Source organism: Antechinus flavipes, chromosome 1 (assembly GCF_016432865.1).
Source record: "Antechinus flavipes isolate AdamAnt ecotype Samford, QLD, Australia chromosome 1, AdamAnt_v2, whole genome shotgun sequence".
Lineage (NCBI taxonomy): Eukaryota > Metazoa > Chordata > Mammalia > Dasyuromorphia > Dasyuridae > Antechinus > Antechinus flavipes.
In genome coordinates this window covers 215,371,822-215,386,765 of record NC_067398.1, presented here as the reverse complement: position 1 = coordinate 215,386,765, position 14,944 = coordinate 215,371,822, and the positions used below count along the sequence as shown (strand labels likewise).

At 33.1% G+C, this 14,944-nt stretch overlaps 1 protein-coding gene across 1 annotated transcript in view; it reads right to left on the bottom strand.

The window, feature by feature from the left end:
* The window catches only part of GNE (glucosamine (UDP-N-acetyl)-2-epimerase/N-acetylmannosamine kinase), a 59,960-nt gene that overhangs the window by 44,748 nt on the left and 268 nt on the right, over positions 1-14,944 (bottom strand). The window contains exons 2-3 of the mRNA XM_051996124.1: positions 2,797-2,999; positions 933-1,384 (exon numbers count right to left, since the gene is read on the bottom strand). Of these exons, the coding sequence (XP_051852084.1) occupies positions 933-1,384; positions 2,797-2,960 (616 nt within the window). The 5' untranslated portion in view covers positions 2,961-2,999. The remainder of the gene's footprint in view (positions 1-932; positions 1,385-2,796; positions 3,000-14,944) is intronic.

Sequence of the window (14,944 nt, the reverse complement as noted above, 5' to 3'; positions counted from 1 at the left end):
TATCTTACCCCTTTCCCTCCCAGTTCCCGTATTCCCTTCCGCTTAGCTTATTCCTTCCCTTTTCACTTTTCCCTTCTCACTTTTCAATGAGGTGGGAGAAGTTTCACCATAGATTGAATATGTCTAAAATGTTATGGAATATTATTGTTCTGTAAGAAATGACCAGCAGGATGAATACAGAGAGGACTGGCGAGACTTACATGAACTGACGCTAAGTGAAATGAGCAGAACCAGGAGATCATTATACACTTCGACAACGATATTGTATGAAGACATATTTTGATGGAAGTGGATTTCTTTGACAAAGAGACCTAACTCAGTTTCAATTGATAAATGACGGACAGAAGCAGCTACACCCAAAGAAAGAATACTGGGAAACGAATGTGAACTATCTGCATTTTTGTTTTTCTTCCCGGGTTATTTATACCTTCTGAATCCAATTCTCCCTGTGCAACAAGAGAACTGTTCGGTTCTGCAAACATATATTGTATCTAGGATATACTGCAACATATCCAACATATATAGGACTGCTTGCCATCTAGGGGAGGGGGTGGAGGGAGGGAGGGGAAAAATCGGAACAGAAACGAGTGCAAGGGATAATGTTGTAAAAAAATTACCCTGGCATGGATTCTGTCAATATAATTATTATTAAATAAAAATTAAAAAAAAAACTTGGGAATCATAGCAAGGATTATGAGGTGAATTTTTTTGGTGAGTCTTATTAACTAAAGTTAGCGTCCTTGATCATCTGGTACATTGTGTTATCAAACAAGATTTATATTGGAACCAAGAAACCAACTCCAAAGCAAAAACTTACCTGTGTATCTTTGACAGATATTAACATGATTCAATCACTAAAGAGATTCATATATATCCAATATTTTCTAATAGAATAAAAGCAATATTATATTGATATTTTGTGTAATACCTACCTAACCACATACGAATAATACTCATGTAGTCTTTATTCTTGGCTGAAAGGAGTTTATCATATGAGGGGCAGCCTGCCAGAAGGATGCGGTCGTGATCTTCACACATAGATATTAGATGTTGTTCTGCATTTCTGGTGCAGCACACATGATAATGAGCCAATTTGGTTATAGCATGCCTAATAGAGTCATCTATGGTCCCACTTACTTCTCCACCTTCAATATGAAGAATACGAATATTCATCAAGGCAGCAGATGTAGCCACAGCCAGTGCATCAAATCTATCACCATGAACAATCATTATGTCAGGTTTCAGACGATTAAGAACATCTGGTAGCTTTACTAATGCAAGACCTACTGATTCCACCATGGCTGCCTCATCTTCACCCCTAACTATGGTGTGTAGTCTTGTATTAATGTCAAAATCATCTTGTTCAATCATACGATATGTGTTTCTAGGTAGGAAAGAAAGAAAGAATTCATTAGAACATTTATTTGAATTAAAGTAATAAGATATGAGAAAAGCAATACAGTGACAAGCTCAGAATGGGATAAATACTTATTAAGAAAGCACAATCTTTGAAAAATTTAGATTTGGATCAGGGATCAGAAGAAGGACTCCTAAATCCTGTAAATGTCTGTAAAACTGCAAACTTGTAGCTGACAAAGCTAATTCTCAGTACAACATTGAAATATTTCATTTGGAAAGGATAACATTTTAATGAAAATTCTGGCTTTAAGAAGGAAACTGATTAATATATAACTTCAATTCAGGCTCATGGTCTCTGTCAGTAGTAGAAATGCTATCAATTGTTTATTTAATGGCCACACAAATTTAATAATTTTTTCAATCCTCTATTATGAGGCAAGTAGCTAAGAAAAACGCTTAGATTTCTCTCTCTGGATGTCTCTTTTCCACCAAATTTTCTACCTATCCTATCTCAAATGTATGCAGGAATCTGCTCAGATTTCATTCTCTTACAGTCATCTGTTACTGTTACTGCTACCTCATTGCAAAGTTTAATATTATTCTCCCTGAATAAACATGACATTTCACATAAAAAAAAATTTCTTCTTGGTTGCTGAAGTATTTTTTAATGTTAAAATGTCAATGTCATGTTTTCATTAAAATAATTTAAAACAAATCATTTGAAACAGAATAAATTATATGAGTATAAATTATATAATAAATTATATAGAGTATCTTTGGAAACTAAATGCCAACTGTTTTAACCACTAGAGATCATTAAATGACACTTAAATATTATTCAAAAACCATTTACTTTCAAGTACATTTGTCAAAGGACGACTACATATTTCTATCTTTTCAAACATTTTTCCTAAATTTCTTTCTCTTGTTGTACTTTTTTCAAATTTAGGCCAAAATATGAGTCACATTTAAATAATAATTGATCTAATTAATAAATGTTAATTGTATTGCGCTTTGCTTTATCTAATACATGAATTGGATTTTAAAACTTGTCATATATTTGCATTCATTATATAATATTAAGTTAATATTATCCCCTGTAGTCAAAATAATTCTCACAATACAATTATCATATGGGCATTAGTATTATTATTATAAATGTAAGATCTTTAAAATATTACTTAAGTCTCAGGCTTCAGTTTCCTCATTTGTAAAAAGATAGGCTTGATTTAGATGACCCTTTGAGCTCTATGCACTTGTCATATAGCATTAAGTTCACAGTACACTCTGTATTCAAAGCTGAGTAATGCTTAGTATTCACAATCTAGTTATCATAACAGAATGTGCCATTAACAAGTATAACAGTTTTAAAATCTAGTTTAAAATGCAATTCCCTCTAACTACATAAAATAATTTAAGGTATATTCTCTACCTTACCCATAGTCATCTATTAGGTGAGATCCAAGTACTACCACATCAAGTTCAAAGAACTGAGGCTCTGCCTTAATACCAAACATGATAGGGGCAAGTTTTGAATAATCAGCTCGGTTGCAAGTAGCAACACAAACTCGCAGTTTTCGGTTGTTCCCATTCTTCTCCATGATTTTTTTTCGTTTTGAGAGATTCTCAAAATAGAGTTCCTAAATTTGTAGAAAATAAATGTTAACACTGTCTTTCATACATGTCAATTTGTCTAATACTTCAACAGAAATATGCTATCATAATTTTTTACAAATCTTACAAAACTTTAATACTGCCTAGAATAATTACTATTTTGTAGTTTTACAAGCTAACTTTTTAGATTACAGAGACAATTTATAAATAAGTTAGCATAATTTACTATTAAAAAGAATGATCTCTAAATTGTATTTCAGTCAACAAAGACAAATTTCAATATTTAGGGCAAGTTTTTTTTTTAAATTTTAAAATGCCAAAGAATTATGTGATGGGACACACAAAGTAGGAAGTGGAGACTGAACATAACATAACCTGGCAATCCCCGGGCTTCACTTAACATCACCAGACCTTCCCTATTCACTCTTAATTGCTGTTCATCCATTCAAAAAAGACTGTCAACATTTACATAACACTTTAAAGTTTGTAGAAAATATATGTTATCTCATTTGATTCTTACAACAAGCTGTGAATAAAATATTTAAATATAATCATATTACTAAAGTTCTTCCATAAGATAGTTTAAAGTAACTTTTTCCTATATTTCAAAAATATCTTAGCTTGGACTTGACTCCTACCCCCATAAATATATGCAATACATTTCATAATATGTATATAAATAGATGTAATATATATAGTTAGTTGTAGAGATGGGATTTGAACTAAGGGCATAGAGTTCCAAGTTTATCATGCTCTGCACATCAAATTGTAGTCCAAAAGATTGCTCCCCAAAATTATATCCCTATAAGGGAACTTTATGTAGTAAAGGCTGATTACTGTAAAAGATTACTGAAGAAGAAATAAAACTATCACTCTTTGCAGATGATATGATGATATACTTAGAGAATCCAAGAAAATCATCCAAAAACCTACTGGAAACAATTCAAAGCTTTAGCAAAGTTGCAGGCTATAAAATAAACTCACACAAATCATCAGTATTTCTATATATTACTGACAAAGCACATCAGCAAGAGATAGACAAAATAAAATACTTGGAGGTCTTGCCAAGACAAACTCAAGAAGTATATGAATACAATTACAAAACACTTCGCACACAAATAAAATCAGATACAAACAATTGGAAAAAATATCAATTGTTCATGGACAGGCCAAGCTAATACAATAAAATGACGATTCTGCCTAAATTAGCCTACTTATTCAGTGTAATACTAATCAAATTGCCAAAACATTATTTTATAGAACTAGAAAAAATAACAACAGAATTCATCTATAAGAACAAAAGGGCAAGAATATAAAGGAAATTAGTGAAAGAAAAAATACAAAGGATGGTGGCTCCACAGATCAAACCTAAAACTATATTATAAAGCAGAAGTCATCAAAACCACTTGACACAAAAATCAAGGCTTATAGCAATCTAGTATTTGATAAATCTCTAAACTCCAGCTTCTGGAATAAGAACTCACTATTTGACAAAAATTGCTGAGAAAACTGGAAAATAATATGTCAAAAAATTGGCATAGACTTACATCTCACACTCCATCAAAATAAGGTCAAAATGGATACGTGATTTAGGTATAAAGGATGATACTATAAACAAATTAGGAGAAAAAGGGATAATTTACCTATCAGATCTTTGGAGAAGGGAGGAATTTATGACCAAAGATGAACTAGAGAAAATTATGAAAGGCAAAATGGACAGTCTTGATTATACTAAATTAAAAAGTTTTTCCAAAAACAAAACCAACAGAAACAAGATTAAAAAGGAAGTACAAAACTGGGGAAAAAATCTTTACAACCAGAATGATAAAGATCTTATTTCTAAAATATATAAAGAACTGTGTCAAATTTATAAGAATACAAGTCATTCCCCAATGACAATGGTCAAAGGATATGAACAATTTTCAGATGATAAAATTAAAGTCATTTATAGTTATATGAAAAAAATGCTCTAAATCAATAGTGATTAGAGAAACGCAAATTAAAACAACTCTGAGGTACCATCTCACCCCTCTCAGATTGGCTAAGATAATAGGAAAAGATGCCTAAAGAGCTATCAAACTTTGACAGAGCAGTGTCATTACTGGATCTGTATCCCAAGGAAATCATAAAGGATGGAAAAGAACCCACATATGCAAAAATGTTTGTAGCAGTTCTTTTTGTGGTAGCAAAGAATTGAAAAAGGAGCAGATACTCATCAATTGGGGAATGGCTAGACAAGCTGTGGTATATGAAGGTAATGGACTATTATTGTTCTATAAAAATGATGAACAAGCTGATTATAGAAAGGCCTGGAAAGAGTTACATGAACTGATGCTGGGCGAAACAAGCAGAACCAGGAATACATTATACTCAATAACAGCAAGAATGTGTGGTGACCAACTATGAAAGACTTGGTTCTTCTAAGTAGTTCAGTGACACAGAGGAAACCAATAGACTATGGACAGAAAATGCCATCTGCATCTACACTAGAATATTTATAGCATCACTTTTTAGAAACAAAGTAATTATGTACTAAGGAATAGTCAAACAAATTGTATTCATGCATGTAATGAATTATTAATATTCCATAAGTAGTTATGGGTATAAAGTACACAAAAAAATCTGTATGCTCTCATGCAAAGTAAGCAAACCAGAAAAACAGGGGATACAATGACTACACCAACAATATAACCCCATAAACCTGAATGCTGCATAATGATTGATTGAGTTAGGCACTCTAGAAAAGATGAGGAAATGTTCCTTTGTCCCTCTTTGTAGAAGTAGGCTCTACAGGTGGTCACTGTGTATACCGAACAATGCCTGTATTCATTTGGTTGATGATTAGTTAGTTTTGTTGAAATAATTTTTCCCCTTCTCTTTTTATTCTTTGTAACAAGGGCTGACTCTGGGTAGGGGAACGTGAGGGGATATATGTGGAAACAAAGCTAAAATAAAAATGAAGATCTTAATATACTGTTTTTTAAAAATATGGCAATAGTCAGTGTTGGAATGGCTATGGGAACATAAGCAAGCAGACATAATAGTGATAGGGCTGTAAGATATTCCAACTGTTCTATATTTCTTTCTGGAATTATTTAAGAACATTGACTAAAGTTACAAGAAATAATTAAAGAAAATTGTCCTGACGTGTTAGAACAAGAGGGGAAAGTAGAAATAGAAAAAAATCCGCTGATCACCAACTCAAAGAGATTCAACTAGCAAAACCTACAGGAATATGATAGGCAAATTCCAAAACCTCCAGATCAAGAAGAAAATACTATAAACAACAAAGGAAAAAATGATTTATTTACAGCAGAGTCAAAATTAGAATCACAGAAAACCTAGCAGTATCGACATTAAAAATCTGTAGGTCTGGGAACACAATAAATTAAAAGAGCAAAAGAAATAGAGCTACAACTGGAAATGTCAAACCCAACAAAGTTAAGCATAATCCTGAATGAAAAAATATATATATTCGATGAACTGGCAGACTTTCAGGATTTTGTTGCATAAAGACAACTTAATAGAAAATGTGATATATAAGATCAAGAGAAATATAAGTAAATAGCAAAGATTAATTTCAAGGGTCTCAATAAGGATAAACAGTTTATGTTTTATATATAATAGAAATATAAACTATATGTCTAAGATTGATATTAGTCATTGGATAGTTAAAAAGAAAGATTGAAGTAGAGCTGAGAATAATCTGATTCTAAGAAGCACAACTCTGGGAAAAGGTTAAAATTATTTTATACAAATGAGGTGAATGAGCAAAAATTGACACAGAGGAATTAAAAGGGGGAGGAGAGCTGGGAGTTTTGGAATTCTACTCACTTTGGGAATGAGTTAAAGAGGTAACAATACATACATATATACACACATTTTCACACAGAGACATATGTCTTCTAATTAAAAAAGAAATAAGAGGGGGAGGGAGTAGAATAAGGGGGGATTATAGAAGGGTGTGTAAATTAACAGAAATGGGATAAAGTGTGTAGTGGGAAAAGAGAAAGGGTTAGGACTGAGGAAAAGGGAGGGATCCTTGAAAGGGCAGTGGGTTAAATAATAGCAAGGCAAGATAGCAGGTAGAAGTAAACCAAGGGAGTCAGCAGAAATAGGAAATAAAAGATACACACAAACATAATAATAATGATGATCAGGAGTAGAATTTATTAGAAAAAAAAGTAGGGATAGCAATCATTGATCTCAGAAAAAATTAAAGCTAAAACAGATTTAATCAAAAAATAGAGAAATCATACTACCTGTCGGTCAGATTAATCAATATTATTTTAGACTATTTAAAGTTATTAGTATACAATTGGAATATTGCTGTGGTGTAGGAAATGGTAGATTTATAAATATATGGAAAGACTTAGACTTATGAAGGATGATACTGTCCACTTTCAAGGGCAAACAAGCATAGTATGGCCTTAATATAGATATACATAAGTGTGTACATACAACATATTGCATGATTATGTGTGTGTGTGTGTGTATATAGATATAGATATATATAGATATATATCTGTGCTTAATTGTAGCCTTCTTAGGGAAAGTAGGAGGGAGGAAAGAGAAAAAAAGAATAAAGTAAAAAGTGTATAGCATACAGCAGAGAACAAAAGCAAACCTACAAGGAAGCAAAGAAAAGATGGACAGCTCTGAGCACAATGTATAGTATTTATTAGATAGGCTTTCTTGAAATGGTAATTTATTTTCTAATATTTTAAATTCTTTCTTATGTTCTGCTATGCAAATGGAATTGATTTTATTTGCTTTTTTTGTATTTTTATATTTGTTTTAAATAAGTTTTTAAAAAGAAAAATAACTAAAATAACCACAAACTCTTAACTCAGCAATGCCATATTGAACATATAATACAATATCAAAGACCAAAAAAAAGGTCTAATATATGCCAAAATAAATACAGCAACATTCTTTGTACAGAAAGAACTACACACAAAATAAGTACTTATTGAATAGGGAACTGCTAGGAAAAAAAGCAAACCAAAACCTCTATGGTTTATGAATGTAATGGAAAATTACTATGCAGTAAGAAAAGACACATAATAAATTTAGAAGAACAAGAAAGATTGTATGTCCTGATGCATAGTAAATAAAAATAATCAACAGAACGTAGGTGATGACTATAAAGATGTAACTGAAGTGATCATTAAAAGGGAGTTGAATTCTACTTAGATAATGGAAAAACCAATGAAGGTCCCAGAATGAAACTACTAAGCAAAGAGGCAGGGACTACAATAAGTAAAAAATATTATGTTTTCTTATGTGATGTTTCCTTAATTGCTTTTCTTTGTCACAGAGAAAAGCCCAGTGGAAGAGGTGAAATTATTGTGATGTACAGATAAAAAATATAAACAAAATATATATATTTAAAAAACAAAAAGTTTTCCCAGTGTTGCATCTTAATATTGTTAATATTTACTTATACTTGAAAGGGGGGAAGGAAGTAGACAAACATTTATTTAGTATCTTATGTATCAGATGCTTTATAAATATTATCTTGGTTGAGCCTCACAACTCTAGGAAGTAGGTATTGTTATTATTCTCATTTTCAGTTTCGGAAACTGAGGCAGACAAATTAAGTGACCAAAAATCAAATAGCTAATAAGTATCTGGGGCTAAATTTGAACTCTTGTTTTTTCTGATTTCGAGGCCACTGAAAAACACTATACACCAAGCTAAAGATTAAAAGATACCAATAAGGAATGTAGCATAAGGGAGCATTCAATGTCCACTTTAAGCTCTCACTTCTGAATCTGGAAGTAAATAACACTATAAATTTTTCTGACATTAGACAAATACCAAATCTTGCAACACTAGCTAACAGCTAGGTCCAACTATCAAAAAAACACTAAAAATAACTTGCAAGGTAATATATATCAACCAACAGATTATCAACAGTAATTTTTTTGATCAGAAACATTAGATACTATTAAAGAAAAAAAAATGCCATGAGAAGACTGATGAAAAATGCATATATTAAACACTAAAATTATTCTGGCCAATATATGAATATATATTTTATATATATGTATAAATAAATGAATTAGTCACTTTATGTTTACTATGGAAAGCAAAACAATTTGTGCATTTATTGGTCAAATTTCTTTTTTACTTCCCCCCAAAAAGTAAACAATTTGTTAATGCTATGTTATTGAATGTTAATGTAGCTTACTGAGGTTACTAAAGTTATTTTTTCATAATTAAAAGTCATCAAACCAACCAAATCTAGATTGAAATAAAATTATTTTTAAAAATTGTTTTCCTGAATATGAAAAAGCTAGGATTAAATGACATTTTTTGAGAAACAGTATTATAGGGGCAACTAGGTAGCACAGTGAATAGAGCATCAGCCCTGAAGTCAGAAAGACTTGAGTTCAAATTTGACCTCACACGCTTAACACTTCCTAGCTGTGTGACCCTGGGCAAGTCACTTAACCCCAATTGCCAGAGAGAGAGAGAGAGAAGAAAAGAAATGAAAAGAAAGACATCTAAGATATGCTATTAAAACCTAAAGTTTGATCAGTGGCAGTACACTGAAATAATCATAAACTATCCTGAACACTCATACAACTAAAGTTACTTTGGGATCATTTCCAATTAAATAAGTGAAATTCATTCTGTAAAATGCTATAACTTACATGTTTCAATTCCTCTATTAGAATTTTCTGCTTATACATTAATTCCCATTTATTTTTCCTCTATGCACCAACATGGCAAACACAAAAACAAGAAAATTGTTCCCAAATGAATCAATTTTATACCCTGCTGAATAGCTTTGCCATGCTGAAGTTAATCAACTTTTTGTTCACTGTAAATCTTTTATTCACTGTTAAATGACCCATAATTTCTTATTTTATTCCAGGCTTGAATCTGAATCACCAAACTACTGAGTCAAGCCCAATTTACAATAACTTGGCAATAGTTAACATGAATGAATTGGAATGACCTAAACTGAAGTGGGGAAAGGTGATGTGGAAAAAGAAGAATCCAACATGATTAGACATTCTGATTGGGAGCTATGAATTCTTGGGTTTCTGTGATTCTGGAGGTGGTACTTTTGGGTATGGCAGGATAAGGTGAAATATCTTCCATTGACCCAGGGAAATTGAAGAGTAAACTATCTGTAGGCTTGTGCTCTGCATTTTTAAGAATTGTGCTTTAAAAATAATAAATTCTATAAACTTTTTGTTGAATGTGCATAAATTTTGAATGAAGGCAGTGGGTAATAGTGATCTATAAGGGCAAAAGCTTTGGTAGACTTGGACTCTCCCTAAGATTGCAATTTGGGAGTTACTGTGGAAATTTTAATAAAATTCTTGACACTTCTCATCTGGCACATGGAAAACAATTGAGAACTGTACCATATGAACTTTGATGAAAATGTGGTGCAAGACACAGTGTCTTTCCTAACACTTAAAAGGACTGATGGTCCCCAGGAATCCAGTGACCTTCCTAGAAGTGGAGATATGGACAAAAGGAGAGGAGAGACTGTGCCCACTCTGGCTCCTTTGAACTATAAGCTTCTTTCTCACTGGGGCTCCCAAAGGTAGGTGATAGTCTGTGCTGGAGTCCATTCTGCAGAAGCCCTGGCAGAAATAACAACTATTCACATCTGGCAGCTAGAGCACATAAACTAGCCAGAAAAATTTTTAACGATCTCTTTTGCTTTGTGGGGTTTTTTCCTCATAAGAATATATGAAAAATTCTTCAACAAATATTCCTATTTTCAATAGTAGCTATGTAAGTTTAAAACATCAAAGCTAGGATGAGTTCCTATAATTTGAGGAGTTCCAGTCCTGACCTGACTGGCCAAAAACCCTTGAGGTTGCTTGAGCCACGCTTGTGGCTTTCTTACCTCATCTGTGGAGGAGACCAGTCAGGAGCAGCAGCGTCGGGCCAGAATGGAGGGTATGGGTCAAGGGGCAGAGTAGGACAAAACAAGAGTGCTCTCTCTCAGCAGCTACTATGGACAGAGCAGCTACAGAGCAGGATAGGCCCACCTTATCCCCTTATTGTAATCTGAAACTGATAAGGGCCCTCAGAGTTCCCAGCAGGATGATACCAGGAATCGCCCTCACTTCAGGAAGGACTCTGAGGACCAAGGGTTAGAACACTTTGTAGGTGTTTTGTCTCCAAGGACAGGAGGAACGTGAAACAATCCACCCATTCACTGCAGAATGAGAGAGCCCCTCAGCAGAGGCCTCTGAAGAAAATATTTGTTCTCCCTCCTCCCAGGGAAGGGGGGAAAGAACGTGAAGCACTGGTAAGCAGCAACATGGAGGGCCCTTATCAGTTCCTGGTTAGAATAGTTAAGACATTGGGTCTGAACCCAAATCCTCTGTTGCCCATGCTACTGGTAGCCAGGAAACTGCTTGCTGCCACTGGGCCAAACACTGTAACTTCCTCTTCACCTAAATACAAAAACCAGCCCATGAAAAATCAGGAGTTCTTGCATGAGTCTTGTCACATGCTTCTGACAATCCAACCAGCGTGGTTAACTATCTAAGAAATCAATGCTATCTTCTTGCTGAATATCTTTTCTATGCTGTGGTTAAGTAAACTTTCCATTTTGACTGTTTGATGATCTAATTCTCATTTTATACCAATTCTGTACCTGAGCAACCTCACAGGTCTGGTCTATGACATGTACCAACTTAATTACACTGTGGTACCTAAATTTACCTTAAAATTCCCCTTTGGTTTGTCATTAAGCTGCTTTCAATTTTTTGCTACTATAAATAATGCATCTATGAATATCTTTGATGAATTCATGGGTTTTAAATAAAATTTTCAAGATATAGTTAATATATCATATATAAACAACTGGAAAAATGAATTCATGGGTTTTAAATAAAAATTTCAAGATATAGTTAACAATGGAATCAATGGGTCAGAGGGTATAGAGTTTGGGGGCGCAGTTTGAGATTTTCAGTAGATACTGCTAGATTATTCTAAAAATATATATACAGATTTGCAATTTAATCATAAATGAAAATAAGGTATACTTGATTCTCTGTAGCAGCTTATACTCGATTCTTTGAAAATCTGCCAACATTCAGTTTCCTTGCTTTTAATTAATTTGGGGAATTTGACAGGTATGAAGTGATACTTCAAAGTTGTTTCAATTTGTATCTCCTTAAGTAAAGCATCTTTTTCAAATAATTATTAACACTATGTTTCCTCTTTTGAAAACTGTTTATATCCTTCACACACACACACACACACACACACACACACACACACATATACATATTATTATTTTTTTTTTGCTGAGGCAATTGGGGTTAAGTGACTTGCCCAGGATCACACAGCTAGGAAGTATTAAGTGTTTTGAGGCCAGATTTGAACTCAGGTCCTCCTGATTTCAGGGCCTTTCTGATATTTTATATGTACATATATACACACATATACATATATATGAAATGTATGTATTTCAGGATTTTTATGTCATATTTGCCATATTTTAACACCCTATTAACAAAACATTGCCATATTTTAACAATTTAAATTTTTCACCTGGCTATACTCCTTTGGGACTTCTTTGACTGACTTTTCTCCATCATGTCCACAAGCTGAGTACCTTCTCTCCCCTTATTCTCACACCTTTTTTTTTGAGTTTCTTTTTATATTCTGTCTTCCCTAGTAGACTAAAATTCTTGAGGGCAGGAGCTGCTTTTCTCTTTTAATATTTATATCATTGGTATTTAACATAGTATGCAGTAGGCATTTAATAAATATTAATTGACTATTATTGACTACTATTATTTTTAAATTATATTGGTTTTGTTGTAGAGAAATTTATTTTAGTGTAGTTGAGAAATCTAGTTTTTTAAAAATTATTCTCTCCTAGTTCTTAAATATTAAAAAATACCCCCCTTATAATGCAAATTTTTATGTTTTCTCCCCCATGTTTTTGCTAGTTTAAAAAAAAGTTTCTAATTCAGCTGGAATTTAGTGAGGTATAAATATGATGGGATGTGAGAGTCTAAATCCATTCCCACCCAAACTACTAACCAATTTTCCCAGTTATATTTATTAAAATAATGGCTTCTTTTTCCAATGAATTTATCAAATACTACTCTCTTGAATATTTTTACTTGAATGTCTTGTATATTTGTAAAATACTGAAAGGATTATCACGGTCTTAAATATAACATTATAACAATATAATATTGTATATAAATATACAAACATATATTTACTATGGAAAGCTCTATTGTGAAAAATTAGAAATAAAATTAATGAAACATTTCTCCTTCTAGAAGAAATTTGAATTTCTTTGAAACTTATTTCTTAGTCTTAGAGAATTGTCTCTAATAGCTCTAATGAACTCTAATAGCTCTAATGAGCTACTAAGAGATTATATCTCTTGCTTGTAGTCTCCTTTTTGCTTGTTCAATATGAATTATTGTGTGTTCTTTTTGAAATAATAATAATCCAAGAATGGATTAAAGTGACAAGTATTAGTCTCCAGTTATAACATGAACCAAAAAATGGACATTAATTTTAAAGGACAGAATTTCAATTAGATAACAAGAGAAATGGTAGATTCATTTATTCACCTATTTTTTGCACAAAAATTTGTAGAGACTACTCCCCCAAGAACCTTATAATTAATAAGAGATATAAGATATGCATAAAATTAACTATAAGAAAATTAAATTGTATATAAAAGTACAGGTGGTACAAAGTTCTAAAAACTTTCAGATAAAGGAAATACTTTTATTATGTTATTACCAACAATACTAGAACATTACATAATATTATAAAATATTGCCAATGTGAGCTTGAGCACTAAGAAAGGATGTGAAATTTTCTTCCCTGCATATATTTATCTTCAAAATAATATTCTAGAGAAAGTACAGTCTCTCTGAAGAGAGACTATACAATGAGTAAAGAATTATACTTTCTACCTTAAGGCCCCTGGTTACTTGGGCCACAAATGTTATAATGGCCCTTAGAGATCTTCTAGGAAAGTGCTTTCATTTTATAAGATTAAGAAATTGAAACCCAAGAGGAATAAAATGTAATTTTCTCAAAAATCACACAGGGGTGTGTATGTGTGTTTTTTTTTTACCACTAACAATGAGGGTGACACAGGAGGTCACTGACAATCCATTTATGCCAGTAGCTAGAGATACTCCTCTCTCCATCAATATATGGTAGTGACTAAAGGTGACACCATTAATTCTAATCATAGAACTCTATACCATTAATTCTACCAACAAAGCCAGTCCCTTTACAAATATGTATCAGATATAAAACTTCTCAGTCAACAACAAAACTTTTTTTTTACCCTCATCCTAGGCAGCACAGTGGAAAAAATGCTAGAATTGAGAGTAAAGAAGACCCACCTAGAACAATCCCTAGCAATGTGACCTTGAGCAAGTCATTTGACATTTCTCAGCATCAGTTTCCTCAGATGTAAAATAACAATAAAAGCACCTATATGTCATGGAGTTACTTTAAAGATCAAATGAAATAAGATATGAAAGTGCTTTTACAATTGTTAATTATTTATTATTTCACTCAAAAAGTGAAAAACACTACCCAGTCACTTTTCCCTAAGCCGCGTCAGATATAAATCTCCTCCCTAAGGTGTTACCTAATCAGAGGCTAATCACCTCCCCACAAGTCCTTTTCAGCATCTTCATTATTTCCTTTTCTACCTGGCACCTTTCCCTTTGCAGGCCAGGAGGAAACGACTACCTTTTGTTTGCAGCTGCGTGGTCAATACCCCAGGCCTTGAATGAGTTTTCTTTTATACTCCATCCCAGACTGGCAGATGTTGGCACAGAGAACCAGAGGCTGGCTGGCACGGCGATAGGCGGGCGAGCAGGAGACCGTTAACTGCACCCCTTCCCTCTTGCCCATTCTGCTCGCCGGAAGAAGCCCAGGCTAGACAGGGTCCGCGCCAGGCAGAGGCCGCCGCCACCCAGAGGCCACG